Here is a 13,963-nt window from a genome sequence, read left to right on the forward strand (position 1 = left end):
ACCTCCACCACCATCATCGCCAACACTACCACCACCACCATCATCATCGACAACACCATCATCATCATCACCACCTCCACCACCATCATCATCATCACCACCACCACCATCACCATGATGCTATTGCAGCCACACTCCCCTTTCAGGTTAGATACATTCCTTCATTTAGCCTTCAGCAACTCTACAAGTTAAAAATACTATTCTTTACTTTCCAAATGCGAACGTGGGGTCCCCAAAGTCACCTGGTGCCTTACAGGTGATCTCAGGGCAATGGGGTACACCCCAAAAGTAAAGACTTCCCTGGTTCGTCTTGGCCCCTTTAGATGGATAATTCTAATGAAAAACGGATGGGCAGGCAGAAATGGGCCATAAACAGGCAAATCAGGGAGGTTTGAGTACAGCACTCCAGACTCAGTGCTCCCACCCCCAACCCCCCCACACACACATACGCCTTGTGCTCCTCAGGTGGGGGTGGGAGATATAGTACCCTAAGGGGCTCAGCTACCCTGAACTCCTGTGGCCTCCTGCACGCTCCCAACCTATTCAGAAGAGCTTGTCCTTCGGAGAGGGTTCATCTCCCTATAAATGGCTCCCAAAAGACACCAATACACAGAGTGTGGGTTGCAGGGGATGGGACAAAAGGCAGCCCTGGCCTAACCAGATGGGGACACAGATGCCATCCGTGTAGAGCACAGCGCGGCACAGCGCTATAGTAAGGGACTGGAATATCCCACACATAAATGCCACTTAACTTCAACTCGGGTTTTCTATACTTACCCAATTATAGCTGCTTTTTTTTTTTTTTTTTTTTTTTTTTTTTTTTTTTTTTTTTGTCAAATAGCAGCTGTTAGCATTCAGTAGCACCAATATCCAGATAATCATCCCTGGTAAGGGAAGACCCAATCCAGCTCTTTCTTTTATAGCCGAAAAAAAAAAAAAATCTAATTCCAGCCAGTGAGTACTTCCGCATAGTTACCGAGTGTAAACAGAGGTCAGAGGTCTCCCCAAATGCCCTCACACAGTCTGGGTTCTGAGTCACATAGGAATGTAGTGGCAACAGCCCTGTCATACGTATGGCCCGTACCTCCTGGGCAAGTTTGACTCACCGTGTGTGAGTTTCACAGGCATCTTCAAGCTGAGAACTCTGAATCCCAGAGAGTTCCTTTGAGGTCCCTAAGTCAGCGGTAAGCCCAGCTGTGTCCCTTAATGAGACCGGTTTGCCATTTCTGATTCTACCCTGTGGCCTCTCGACTAAGACTCTTCTCTCAGGAAGCCCAGCTGCTGATGCAGCTCAGTGGTGGAGGGCTGGCTTAGCTTAGCAAGGCCCTGCCCCCCATCCCAGCATCACAAAACCCAAGCCCAGGGCCGCCAGGATGTTGATTCCAGGCAAGGCTGTGGTTAGGAAGACCAGGAGCCCCTCAGCCCCTCAGCCCCTCTTCTCTTTGCTTTTGTCCCCACAGGTCTAACTGGCTGAAGCCGTGCTGTGGGAAGAGAGCAGCCGTGTGGCAGGTATTTTTGCTCAGTGCCAGTCTCAACAGTGTCCTGGTAGCCTGTGTGATATTGGTGGTGATTCTCCTGACTCTGGAACTTCTAATAGATATAAAACTTCTCCAGTGTGAGTAGCAAGAGAGACACGCATACAAATACATATGTGAATATTCCCGGTGCATCCGCATCCCTCAGGGGTCCCCAACCCACACTGAGTGTGTCCCTCAGCCTGTGCCGCCGCCAGGCTGCAGGCCCCAAGATGGCCCATGGGGAACACCGCTGGAGAGGGAACACATTTGGCAGTTTCTCTGTCACCACCGACATACTTTGTCCCTTTCTATCCAATGTGGCCTCTTCAGTCCCCTCCCCAGCATTCCAGAAACGAATGGGACAAGAAACAAAAGTTGGGGACCCCTGCGTGCATCTGTTAATTATTATTATTGTTGTTGTTGTTGTTGTTGTTGTTTTCATTTGGGATTTTCCAGGGTGAAATTGTTTTTTTTCTGGCTTAGACAGAGTTCCATTAGGGGACGTTGATCACCCGTAGTAACTAAACAGCAGCCGCTGTGTGTGTACCATTCCGATGTGGCTGGCGGTATTTACACGTGTCCTGATAACACCTTCATCCCCACCCCTGCCAGGAATCGTGGTAATCATGTAGTGCACAAGACTCGACAGGACAGGGCCCCGTTTTACAGACAAAGCCCACAAATTGAAGTCTGTGGGAATATGGAGACTTAACGTAGGTCAGAGGAACAGACTGGGGACCTCAAGCCTCCAGGCTGTTCAGCTCTTGGGTCACTTGCCTTTTGGGATTGCTTCCAGCCTCGGTATGCCCAAAGGAGGCTAAGCTTCTTCTGATGCATGGTGGCAACTTGGCTGTCAGCGTGGAGGCCTACTTTCTGTCTCTACCCTCAGGAAGCCCTGCTTGATATACCAGAGGCCCGGAGGCCCACGTGTCTGGCCTTTGGCTGTGACTGAGCAGCTAGCTCATGGGAAAGTCCCCACACACCTTTCTTGATCCAGGAGGTGGACCATTCAAGTACGAATACTTGCATAGTGGAATTACCGATAGGGGGAGCTTTCATTTCCCACCGAGAGTCGGGACAAGAGACTCAGCTATCCCCAAACCCGTTTTGTCCTCTTGTCTTCTCAATGCCCCAAGTCCTTTACTGCCTCTCCTATGCTCAGAGATTGTCACAGCTTCCCCTGAGACACACCAGCCTGGCCTGCTCTCTGGAAGAGCACAGAATTGCTTTTGTCTGATAAGCCTAGTTGGGTTTTATGTAGCCCCTGGCCCCTTGGTTCCAATTAAAGTATCTTCCAACATTAAGTGCTCAGTGCTGGTTTTACACTCAACCTGTCTTCAATTAAACCATGCTGTAGGCTTTCCCTCCATGCATCCAGACTGTCTGTGTTTTATGAGACCTGACCATAATGGAGTCCTTCTTCCTCTATGGTGGATTGTACTGGAGTCCTAGGCTTCTCAGGTTGTGGGGAGGCATCGGGTAGAACTGAGAAGCCAGCCGACACTGGAATTTTGCTTAAAATTAAGTATCCAGGAGATTGATTTTGGTGGGCGATCCGATAGCAGCTCATAAAAGGCATCTTAAATTCCATAAAATGCACAATCCAAGATTTATGGCTCTTCTAAAGCAAACCATAAAAAAAAAAAAAAGACACAGGAATTCATCTGAGAAATAATGGGGAGAGATTTTTATGTTTCCAGAATCATCTGAGGTCTTCCCAGAGTCACACAGGCCTCTTGGTCACCAGTGGTATTCGTGTGACTCAGAACTCAGAGGAATTCACAGTGTCTCTGGGGCCTGTCCTTTGAAGGTCTTACTGGCCCTGAGCCAGGGGACCCAAGTGTCTTTATCCTGGAACTCGCTATGGTAGCCTTCTTCCCCCTTGGATTTGCTTGAAGACCTCATTTTTATTCACGCCCAGGGCTCACAGATTCTAGAATCACAGAATCTTCTATCCAGCAAAGATATCTTTCTTTGATCCCACGCAAACTTGAACAGCTAGAAACAAGCCCTCTAGGGAGTCAACATGGCCTGTTTGCCACACCATCCCTACCTCTGGCCCCTGATGTCCCCCTGATCCATCCAGAGAATTTCTAATGGAGACCATTCTGCTGTGTTTCTACCAAGGTCACCCCACTTTTGTCTGGACCCCAGCACCTTGCCTTTAGCCTCACTGGCTCATAAACTATGACCTGCTAGTGTTTGGAGGCTGTTTGTGGGTTTCCTGACCTTTAGAAGGGCCTTCTAGGATGCCAGGCTAGCTGAAGATAGGATAAGGAACCAGCGATGCCCGCTTCACCTTTCTCTACCCCAGCCCACGGGCCCTGCCTCCTGCCAGGTGCAGCTCTAGCCATCTTTCTAAAGCACGCTGCTGGCACCACCATTGGCTCTACTCCAAGTTCAGAATGAAAAGGTAGAGAGGCTTGCCTGGAGCCCCGCACGAAGTGGTGGGGACAGTGTGCTGTGGATCTTGGAGTTACTCACTCAGATCCACAACTTTGCTGAGGTCACGGCCCCTCCCTCTCTGGGTCTGGCTAGAACAGAAAGGATAACGGCAGTGAGCAGGAGGAATCTGGAGATGGCGTTTGAGGAAAAGGTGGCGGTGGCTGCTAGAGAGAAGAGCATTTGGGCCAGGGTGCTTTCACTGCCTCCACACGACCACTGGGTATAGGTGCCCTTACTCTTTGACCCAGTTTCTGACAGATCTAATGGTTTCCACAAGCGCTCAGGGGTCCCCAAGGGACCCACAGAGGTCTCCGTCCATGGCATATAGCTTTCCCCAACCCCCAGACTGGTGTGTTCAATTCCTCACTCCTAAACCTGGCCCTTGATGTGTTCCTTACAGTTTCCAGTGCATTCCAGTTTGCTGGTGTCATTCACTGGATCAGTCTGGTCATTCTCTCTGTGTTCTTCTCAGAGGTAGGTAAAGATCCGGACCCTGGAATCTCTTCTTTGGGATGACTCACTTCCAGGAAACCTGGGCTTCACTTCATTACACATTTCCTAGTGTCAGACCCACTGCTGAGGCTGAGTTTCATTGTAGGATATGGCACAAGGAATGTTCATAGACATATACCTGCAGGACAGTGGCCAGCCCAGCAGGAGACATTTGCCTCTAAGCAGACGACCCCTGCTCTGAATCCGGAATATATGCAGGGGTTGGGTTGTCAGCTGAAGTCCAGGTGATGGATCTGTGAAGGAGAGATTGCCCATGACATAGCTGAAGAACAGAGTTGTTAGTATGGCTAGTGATGTGTGTTCAGGGGGCAAGGCCCAGGAAGGCAGATGCAGAAGCAATTAGGACTTGCTTGCCTCAGGACCTCGGCATAGAATATAGTCTCAGAGCTGGACTTGGCCAGGTCCTGTGGAAGGCTGGAGTCCCAGGCTGGCAGATGTCCCTGGGACAACAGAGAGCTATGTTTCTGAATCTCAGGCAGATGCTTCCTAGTATTACAGGGGTTGGTGGCTGATGTTCACATCTGGAAAACTTGGTGGTATCTCCTAACCCCTCAGTGTAGTGTAGAAGTGGAACAGACCCACATGGCCACCAGGTCACCTGGCAAAACTTGATACCAGAGCATTCCTCAGTTTTTACATGGGGAATGATTGACACCTCTTTCGGGCAGTGATACTGTGGCATGTTTGTGGGACACTGGTTTGTAGCTGCTTAAGGCAGGGCCTCCCAGGATGAGGGAGGATGAGGGAGGCTTCTTCCTGTGGACAGTGAAGGGCAGAGAGTTTCATATGGAACCAGATCTTTCAAATAGAGCCAAGGACTGACCAGGTCAGCTCACCCCGTGTTCACTCCGCCTCAGGACACACCTGCCCACCAAGAACCCCATAGGGTCTTTCAATGAAAGATGGACACAAATAATGTGTGGAGCCTTCTGGGAGCACACAGGCACTGATGCACACACAGAAACATGGATACACACAGAGGCAGGGTGCACACACAGGCATGGAACACACACACATACAGAAACATGGGTACACACACAGAAACATGGATACACACAGGCATGGATACACATACACACATAGACAGGAGTGCACACACAGGCAGGGTGCACACACAGGCAGGGTGCACACACAGGCAGGAGTGCACACACAAACAGGAGTGCACACACAGGCAGGGTGCACACACAGGCAGGGTGCACACACAGGCAGGAGTGCACACACAGGCAGGGTGCACACACAGGCAGGAGTGCACACACAGACAGGAGTGCACACACAGGCAGGGTGCACACACAGGCAGGGTGCACACACAGGCAGGGTGCACACACAAGCAGGGTGCACACACAGAAACATGGATACACACACAGGCAGGGTGCACACACAGCTGCTAGTGTACTGAAGCAGAGAGCACAGCACAATCTCAGAGGGAGGTGGGAGGCCGGAGAAGAAGGTGAACATGGTGAGACTACAGAGATTGTCTGTTGTGGACAAAGAACCCAAGAGGCCAGAATCCCAGGGCCTTTCCTGGTCTAGCTGATTGCTCTGCCGTCTCTCTCTCCCTAACAATCAGGAGGTCTAGGCCTTTGAGTTCAGAATGCTGAGTCTGCATGGGGCTGGCTGGGTAGCCCAGCGTAGTGAACATAGGACACTGTCCTCTCCGGGCCTTGGCTCCTGTAGCTCGTGGCCAGTAACCATAACCTGCAGCTGAGACAACTGCAGCTCCCAACTCTGAATTCCCAGGAACGTTCCTAACCAGCTTCCTGAAGCCATGGCTGCTGCTCAGGTACCTGGAAAGACTGATCAGTACTTGGATTCCAACAGTAGCTTGGGATCTCTGTAGGGCCCACCCCTGCCTGGCCCCTCATCTCTGCTTTCTGGGATTCCCTCCTGCAAATCCCTGGGCCAGGGCCAGCTGTCTCCTTGATGCAAACCTTGGAAAATGTGCCCGTGCCTGTGACTGCCAACAAAAATGTTTAATCAGTTGCCGCGGCTCTTCCCTCTGCTTTGGTTTTATTGGCTTTTGCAGAATTTATTGCCCAGTGTTAATTTGGCATCCCCTTCCTGTCAGTACCAGAGACAAACCACCTGAAACAGACAAGCCCCTGTGTGAAGGAATAATAGCCTCAGAGACCGAACAGCCAACCCCCACAAAGTGGGGAAGGGACTGGGGCTTCCCACAGACTCAGCTTTCTCTGCAGAGCCTGTGTGGATGCTGAGAAGGGCTAGTCCCTTGCCTTGGACCTTGTCATAGGTGGGGCGGATGGAATGGAGCTAGGCTATCAAAGCAGTAGTAAGAATTCTCCCCTGTGCAGTCTGCCCAGCATGAAAGATGGCTGTGTACACTGACCTCCTGTTGGGGCATCCTGGCTAGCAAGAGCAGGCTTCTGTAGTCTCACAGAGCACCAGAAAATCAAGCATCAAAACCTTGGTGCCAGCCAGCTCTCAGATGTCTCCTTAGCACAAGATTGGTGGATATGAGCCTTTTGTGCCTTCACAGTGACTGCAGTACCTCTAGCAAAAAGCCAAAGAACCCAGGATCTGCCAGCAGTGTGTCGGGCCTGCCAAAGTGCTAGTGTGGTTCTTACAAAATACCGTACAGGGCCAGGATGTAGCTTAGTTGGAGCAATGCTCACCCAGCGTGCACGGAACCCTGAGATCGAATTCTACGCTCCATATGCGAAGTGTAGTAGTGAATGCTCACAAGCCCAGCACTCAGGAGGTGCAGGGAAAATGAACAGAAGCTAGAAGTAATTTGCTATGTAGAAAGTTCAATGAACAGCCTGGCATCCATGAGACCTTGTCTCAAAATACATCATACATACATACATACATACATACATACATACATACCATATATACACACACATTCATATATGCATACACATATACATAACATGAATGAGTGAGAAGAGCATTTAACAGTTATGGTCAAAACTACACAGAGCTCTCTGGGATTCTGTCTCTTGTCACTGCCCTCTAGGGGCCTAGCATTGGCATGTCAAGGAGGAATCAGGAGTCTGGGTGAAAGACCAGGGCCAAGGCCAGACAGTGAGAGCAAAGGTCTGACCAAGCAAGGCCTGTGAACACAGCCAGGGATGAGAAGCCCTTTCTTGTCATCTGGGAGAAGTGGAAATGTCCCTCTTAGATCTGGTCCCTTCTTTCTCTGCTACGTACCCAGGAATGCTGCCTCTTGAGAGATCAAGAAACCTTCTCTAGCTAGCAGGAGGGCTACGTTGCTTAGGCTAGTTCTACACAGGTGAGTCTCCAAGGGCTGCTGCCACCCCAGGGTCCTTTGCTTATTTCTGAGCATTGCTCCACCCCTAGTTTCAACTGAGCCTTAGGGAAGGACAATAGGCCATATTACAGGTTGGGAAACTGAGACCTGGAGAGGTGGGGAAACTGTCCAGAGTCCACAAGAGGAAGTCAGGCACAGGTCCTGGGTAGGTGTGCAGTCCATGGCCCTATCTTCAAACATCCTAGAGTTCTGAGGCTGCTCCAGGAAGATGGACCGCTTTGTCCTGGGCGAGCCTCAGGGTACAGATAGAACAAAGGCTGACAGTTGGCTTGGGCTCAGTTCAAGGACATCTGCTCAAAAAGACAGTGAGTTTGGGGGCTTCTAAAAGAAACAGGATTGGGTGTCCTTCAGCAGACTAAGGTGAAGTCCCAGCAGAGGCCTAGAGAAAAGTGTACTCATGCAACTTCCTGGGCCCTGTGGTGCTTGTTCATACAGGGTCATCATGTTCCCACAGGATTTTGGACAGCAAAAATAGGCAGAGTCTTTGGAATCAAAATGCATATTGTGCAAGTGGGGTTTCCTAAGCACAGCCTGCCCTTGGCTAAGACCAGGTCCAGCTGGCCACTTGGAAGCAGCCCACTGCTCCTCTTCGTGGGGTTGCAAAAGCTCTCACAGCCTCCTGAGATCCTTCTCAGGAAGAAGAAATCACAGCTGACCTGTAGATGGGGCCTCAAGGTGACGGCTGTAGCTACCCCTACCTCTCTCCCACCTGCTTCTCTTTTTTCAGACACTGAACCTGGAGCTCACTAACTCAACCGGTCTAGGCTGACTACTAGTAAACCCCAGGAATTCTCTGGCTTCGGTCTCCCCGGTCCTGTGAGGACACCAGACCACGCTTTTACGTGGGTTGTAGGATGTGAACTTAGGCCCCCATGTTTACATAGCAAGCATTTACTGACTGACCCAGCTCTCAGTGTGAATTCTCATAACTTTCAAGTGAACACGTTGGTTTACATACACAATGTGTAGCCGGTGCCTCCAGCTGGTTCCAAAGCAGTTTTACCCTCACATGAGACCCCACACCCACCGACAGTCACCCCGTGTCTCCTTTACATGGCTCTTGTCAACCCAAATCCACCCTATGTCTCGATGAATGGAAATATTTGTTTCCTGTGATCAAGATCAGGCACTAGGTGGCCTTTTGTGTCTGGCCGGCTTCTTTCACTGAGCATGTTTTCAGGATTGGTCTACACTGTAGCATGAGTCAGGACTCCGCTTCTTCTGTCTGAGTAATAGTCTCTCATATGGGTATAATAATCAGCCATCAGCTGAACCAAGCTCCTTTATACATCTTTTTAAGGGGAGAATGGAGAGGGTGTCTGCCACTGAGTCATTTCTCTCTACCACGTGGGTCCTGGGGCTCAAACTCAGGTTGTCTGGCTTGTGGGGGGCCTTTAGCTGCTGAGACATTTCACCAGCCCCAGCCAGGTGTCTTCTGGTGTCAGCTGCAGGAGCTCCTCTCTGACAACAGCTTCCCAGAGATGTCCCAGGGCAGCTCTGACTCAGGAGGGAGCCCAGATCTGGCCATTTGTCATGTGAAGTTTAGTGCCAAACCAAACTGAGCCACACACTTCTCTGTCCACATCTGCAGCCTCCTAGTAACTCTGGCTCCTCAAGAGATCCCTCTTCTGCCTCTGCCCCAGGAGCCTCGGTCACCAGATAGGAGATGGGAGAATGTGTGATGTTGTCTGTCCTGTCTGCTGCAGAGGGAGTGTTGGTTTGCTCTCAGTGTTTGAGAGAACAGTCCAGCCACTAAGACACGTCCCTGCCCTTCTCCGGGCATTGTTGCATGAGTGTGAAATTGGCCCAGAATGTGGGTTGTCTTCCTGACCCCACCTGTGGTGAGGCCTCTGCTTAGAGTGTAGGGCAGAGACTTTCCTCTCTTCCCTCTTCATGTTTTGCACTGATGTGGAAGAATCAGGTCCTAGACTTGCCCCTGGGTTCATTCACCTGTGCCCACCTGTCCGTGCAGAATGGACAGTGCCTCCAACCCCCGAAAGGCCCAGCCAGGTACACCATGGAGACGCCATGAACAACTCTTAGGTTCTGAGCACAGGCTTGATCATTTCTCCTCTTAGGCACAGAAACGTGATGGAAGCCTTATGCTGTCCTTTTCCCCTCATCTCCTGGCACGGGGCTGGCCATGTGACCACAAACCACCGAAGGAATAAATCTGTTAAATGTATTTCTGAGAAGTTACTCTTGAAAAATCTCATCTTCACTTTTTTCTTTGCCGTAGCTTTGACAATGGCCTTTAGGATCTGGCAGGTCAAATGTCACGGTGACTGTTCTAAGTAGCTAGATGGTGCTGATTGCTGTTCCCAGCGTGGCTCATAGTCAACAGAAGTCTGCAGTCATGTAGATGGCCAATTCACCAGGTTTCTGTGCCAGGAATTACAACAGTGGAAGGATTTGTGCTATGCCACATGACAAAGGATGTCCCCCCAACCCTGTCTCTGTGGCCAGAAATAAATCCATATCTATTCTAACTGCACAGCCTTCTCCTCAGAAAACATCCCGGCTGACCTGGCTCCAGAAACAAGCAGGACTTGACATTTGGCCATGAGGGTTATGTTAGCCAGGAGGCCACTGGACGGACAGCCTTGATAACTGCCTGTGCTTTGTGTGTGCAGTCCCTGAGCCTCCATCCGGACAGTGACGTAGAGAGTAACTGACCGACTGTTTATAAGAATGATCTCACCTACGTATCAGTTAAAAAGTTTAACATGCCCAGATGAGAAAACGAGCCCCTCTGGTCGCAGATGACCACTGTGAACTTCAGCCATGCCCAGAGGCTCCTCTCCCTCCTGCCTCAGTGGGTGCTTCCAGCAGGAGACATGAACTCCTCTCCTGATTGGTTCACATGATGGACCTGCTAAACAACTGTTCTTTGTAAACTTGAAAACCAGCTCCCAGCCCCTGTCCCAGCCCCTGTCCCTGTCCCTGCCCCTGCCCCTGTCCCAGCCCCTGCCCCAGCCCCTGTCCCAGCCCCTGCCCCATCCCCTGCCCCAGCCCCTGCCCCATCCCCTGCCCCTGTCCCAGCCCCTGCCCCAGCCCCTGTCCCAGCCCCTGCCCCTGTCCCTGCCCCAGCCCCTGCCCCTGTCCCAGCCCCTGCCCCAGTCCCTGCCCCAGCCCCTGCCCCTGTCCCAGCCCCTGTCCCAGCCCCTGCCCCAGCCCCTGCCCCAGCCCCTGCCCCAGCCCCTGCCCCAGCCCCTGTCCCAGCCCCTGTCCCAGCCCCTGCCCCAGCCCCTGTCCCAGCCCCTGTCCCAGTCCCTGTCCCAGCCCCTGTTCCAGTCCCTAACCCCAGCCCCTGCCCCAGCCCCTGTCCCAGCCCCATCCCAGCCCCAGCCCCTGCCCCAGCCCCTGTCCCAGCCCCTGCCCCAGCCCCTGTCCCAGCCCCTAACCCCAGCCCCTGCCCCAGCCCCTGTCCCAGCCCCTGCCCCAGCCCCTGCCCCTGCCCCTGCCCCAGCCCCTGCCCCAGCCCCTGCCCCAGCCCCTGCCCCAGCCCCTGCCCCAGCCCCTGTCCCAGCCCCTGTCCCAGCCCCTAACCTCAGCCCCTGCCCCAGCCCCTGTCCCAGCCCCTGTCCCAGCCCCTGCCCCAGCCCCTGTCCCAGTCCCTAACCCCAGCCCCTGCCCTGTGCTCCACACTGCAGCTAGCCGGTTGGTATCAGCTTTCCTCTCTCTGCTCTGGGGTTTTGCCGCCTGTCACACTGACAAATCACTTACTATTTCTGCATCTGTTCTGCCCTCACAAATTCAAGGGAAGAGGCCTAATAGCAGTAACCGAGACAGTCGACAGTCCCGTTATTTTTCTTTGCCGCTGTGGGATGATTCCCAGAGAGACAAAGGCTGGCTTGACTCCATAGTTTTGCCAGTCGATCTTTAGGTGCAGTGATTAAGTTCAAACATGTCTCGGTGTGTTCTCAGTAACCTTTTGCCTATGTATACATGTGTATGTACACGAATGTATGTGCAGATGCATATGTGTATATGTACACAGTTGTCTGCACACAGAGCCGCAGAGGACAACCCTGGAATAGTTGTTCTTTCTAAGCAGTCTGTAGATAGTCCTGTCCACCTTGTTTCTTTCTTTGTTTGTTTTTTGAAGCAGGGTCTCTCCATGACCAGGGGCTTAGTTTGTCCAGCTGGCCCGTGAAATACAGGGTCTGCTTGTCCCCACCCCACCCCCCCAGCTCTGGGGTTACAAATGCAGAACTCAGGTTCCCTTGACCACATGGCAGGCAGTTCCCTGGGCTGTCACCTGCCCTTGCTATCATCTTTATTCCAAAAGGAAAACCCCCAGTTTCAGTGACATAGTCTCTAAGAACAGTGCAGCGTTGGTATCTGTCCAGTAAAGCCAGCAACGCATGCCATGACAGTCAACACCGAACCAATGCCGAAGCCACACCATTCTTTCCCTCTTCTGGCTTGTAGACGAACTGAACTCACTGCTGTTTAATATACTAATGCATTTCACAATAAAACATAGGGATAGCCTGTAAAGAAATCAAGACCAGGGACACTAAAGTAGAAAATAGATTCTGAGTTGAGAAATGTCTAATAAATTCACTCAGAAACTTGCTTATCTGAGGTTACGAGGGTTTAATGACTGCTTGTCGGGCCATCAGGAGCCAGACCAGTCCTGCTGTTCCCGTTTGTTCCACTCACAGAGACCGGATTCCCATAGGTGACATGTCAGCCTTTGAGGCATGAGATGACACGTTTAAGTCAGGGATTTTGGTTAGAGTGTTATCATTGGGGAAGCTGGTGAGGGAGGGTCCAGGCTTGGAGAGACCCATGCCTTGTGGCAGGGGCTTTAGGCAGAGGGTCCCAATGAAGCTTTGAGGACAGGTTCTGTGTTGGAGGTTGACAGGACAGGAATTTGAAGAACAGTTAGGAGGCCGATTGGCTGAGAGGGACTAAGGTTCTGACCCAGAAAGATGACACTCAGAATGGAGTGTTAAAGGAGCCAGGGAGTGGGTGGAGAGGGCGGGGGAGAGGATGGGCTCAGGGATAGGTGAGAGCTCTGAGGGGCTGGCTTCGTCAGTGAGGGGACAGTGATGTCCCTTTGCAGACCTTGGACTGATAATCAGGCAGACATCTAGGCTGGAGACATGGAGTTGGGGCCTCAGAGAGCTGGGGGTGAGATAGCCAAGGGTGCAGGGAATGAGAAGAGAGGACAGGCCTGGAGGCAGAAACCTGCACGTGCAGCTGAGAGAATGCAGCCAGGGAGCTGGAAGGAAAGTCCAGCGTGGGGCAGGAGGGGAGGAAGGGGGTTGTCTGAAAACAATGCTTTTCCAGCAGGGCAGTTGCTGGCACCACAAACTGCTTGTCAACGTGAGCCAAACAAGATGCTCTCAAGGACGCTAGCATCGGGGCTTAGATGGCAACACTGGGGATGGGTTGGGGGGATCTAACCGCATCATCGGGCTGAAAACAAACTGCAGTCGGTTCACTAGTGATGGCTCTGTTTAGGCTTTGGCCTGGAAAGACAGGGTTGGAGGTGAGTGGCTCACTGCACAGACGTCATCCACAAGAGACTGTTTTGATCTTTAGACTTGAAAATGTGTCTGTGCTGGGAGAAAGTTCTGGAGCTAAGCCTTGCCCATTCTCTAGTCAGCAAGGTTCGGGACAGTGCTCCGTCAATGTTGGTCACTTACATGGCAGACACATAATCACCTGCTAGCCTTTGCTTTCCCCTGAAGCCTTGAACACTTGGAAACAGCTGGGTCTCTAATGCCAGGATGAACCAGCGTGCGGACAGACAGGAAGTCAGCTTGCCTGTGAGCTCAGGACCCCTGTGATCAGGACACAGGATCAGCTACTGTGTCTAGTGGGGGCTGCGCCCTTTGGGCCCTGGGAAGAGGCCGTCACCAGCCCTATCCCTGGGGATTTAGAGCTACAAACAGTGCTGTGTTCTTGTGATCCTTCCCAAAAGACACTTGTCACTTCACAGATCTTGTTTGGGAAGGGGAAGGTTTGAGAGGAGTTTCTCTCTGTAGCTCTGGCTGTCCTGGAACTCAGTCGGTAGACCAGACTGGCCTCAGACTCACAGAGATCAGCTTGCCTCTGGCTTCCAAGTTCTGCAACTAAAGGCATGTGCTACCACTACCTAGCACTTTAAAGACTTTATTTTATTTTATGTGTATGTGTATGTATGTCTTTGAGTTTGGTTTGTGTACCTTAGTGTAGTGCT

At 51.8% G+C, this 13,963-nt stretch overlaps 1 protein-coding gene across 1 annotated transcript in view; it reads left to right on the forward strand.

Annotated features, from left to right (window-relative positions):
* The window catches only part of TMEM266 (transmembrane protein 266), a gene marked incomplete at its 3' end in the record, with an annotated part of 58,658 nt that overhangs the window by 17,145 nt on the left and 27,550 nt on the right, over positions 1–13,963 (forward strand). Inside the window, exons 3-4 of the mRNA XM_080930645.1 lie at positions 1,461–1,615; positions 4,363–4,436. Coding sequence (XP_080786771.1) covers positions 1,461–1,615; positions 4,363–4,436 — 229 coding nt within the window. The remainder of the gene's footprint in view (positions 1–1,460; positions 1,616–4,362; positions 4,437–13,963) is intronic.

The sequence above is a fragment of the Micromys minutus genome (genome assembly GCF_963924665.1).
Source record: "Micromys minutus genome assembly, chromosome: 16".
Lineage (NCBI taxonomy): Eukaryota > Metazoa > Chordata > Mammalia > Rodentia > Muridae > Micromys > Micromys minutus.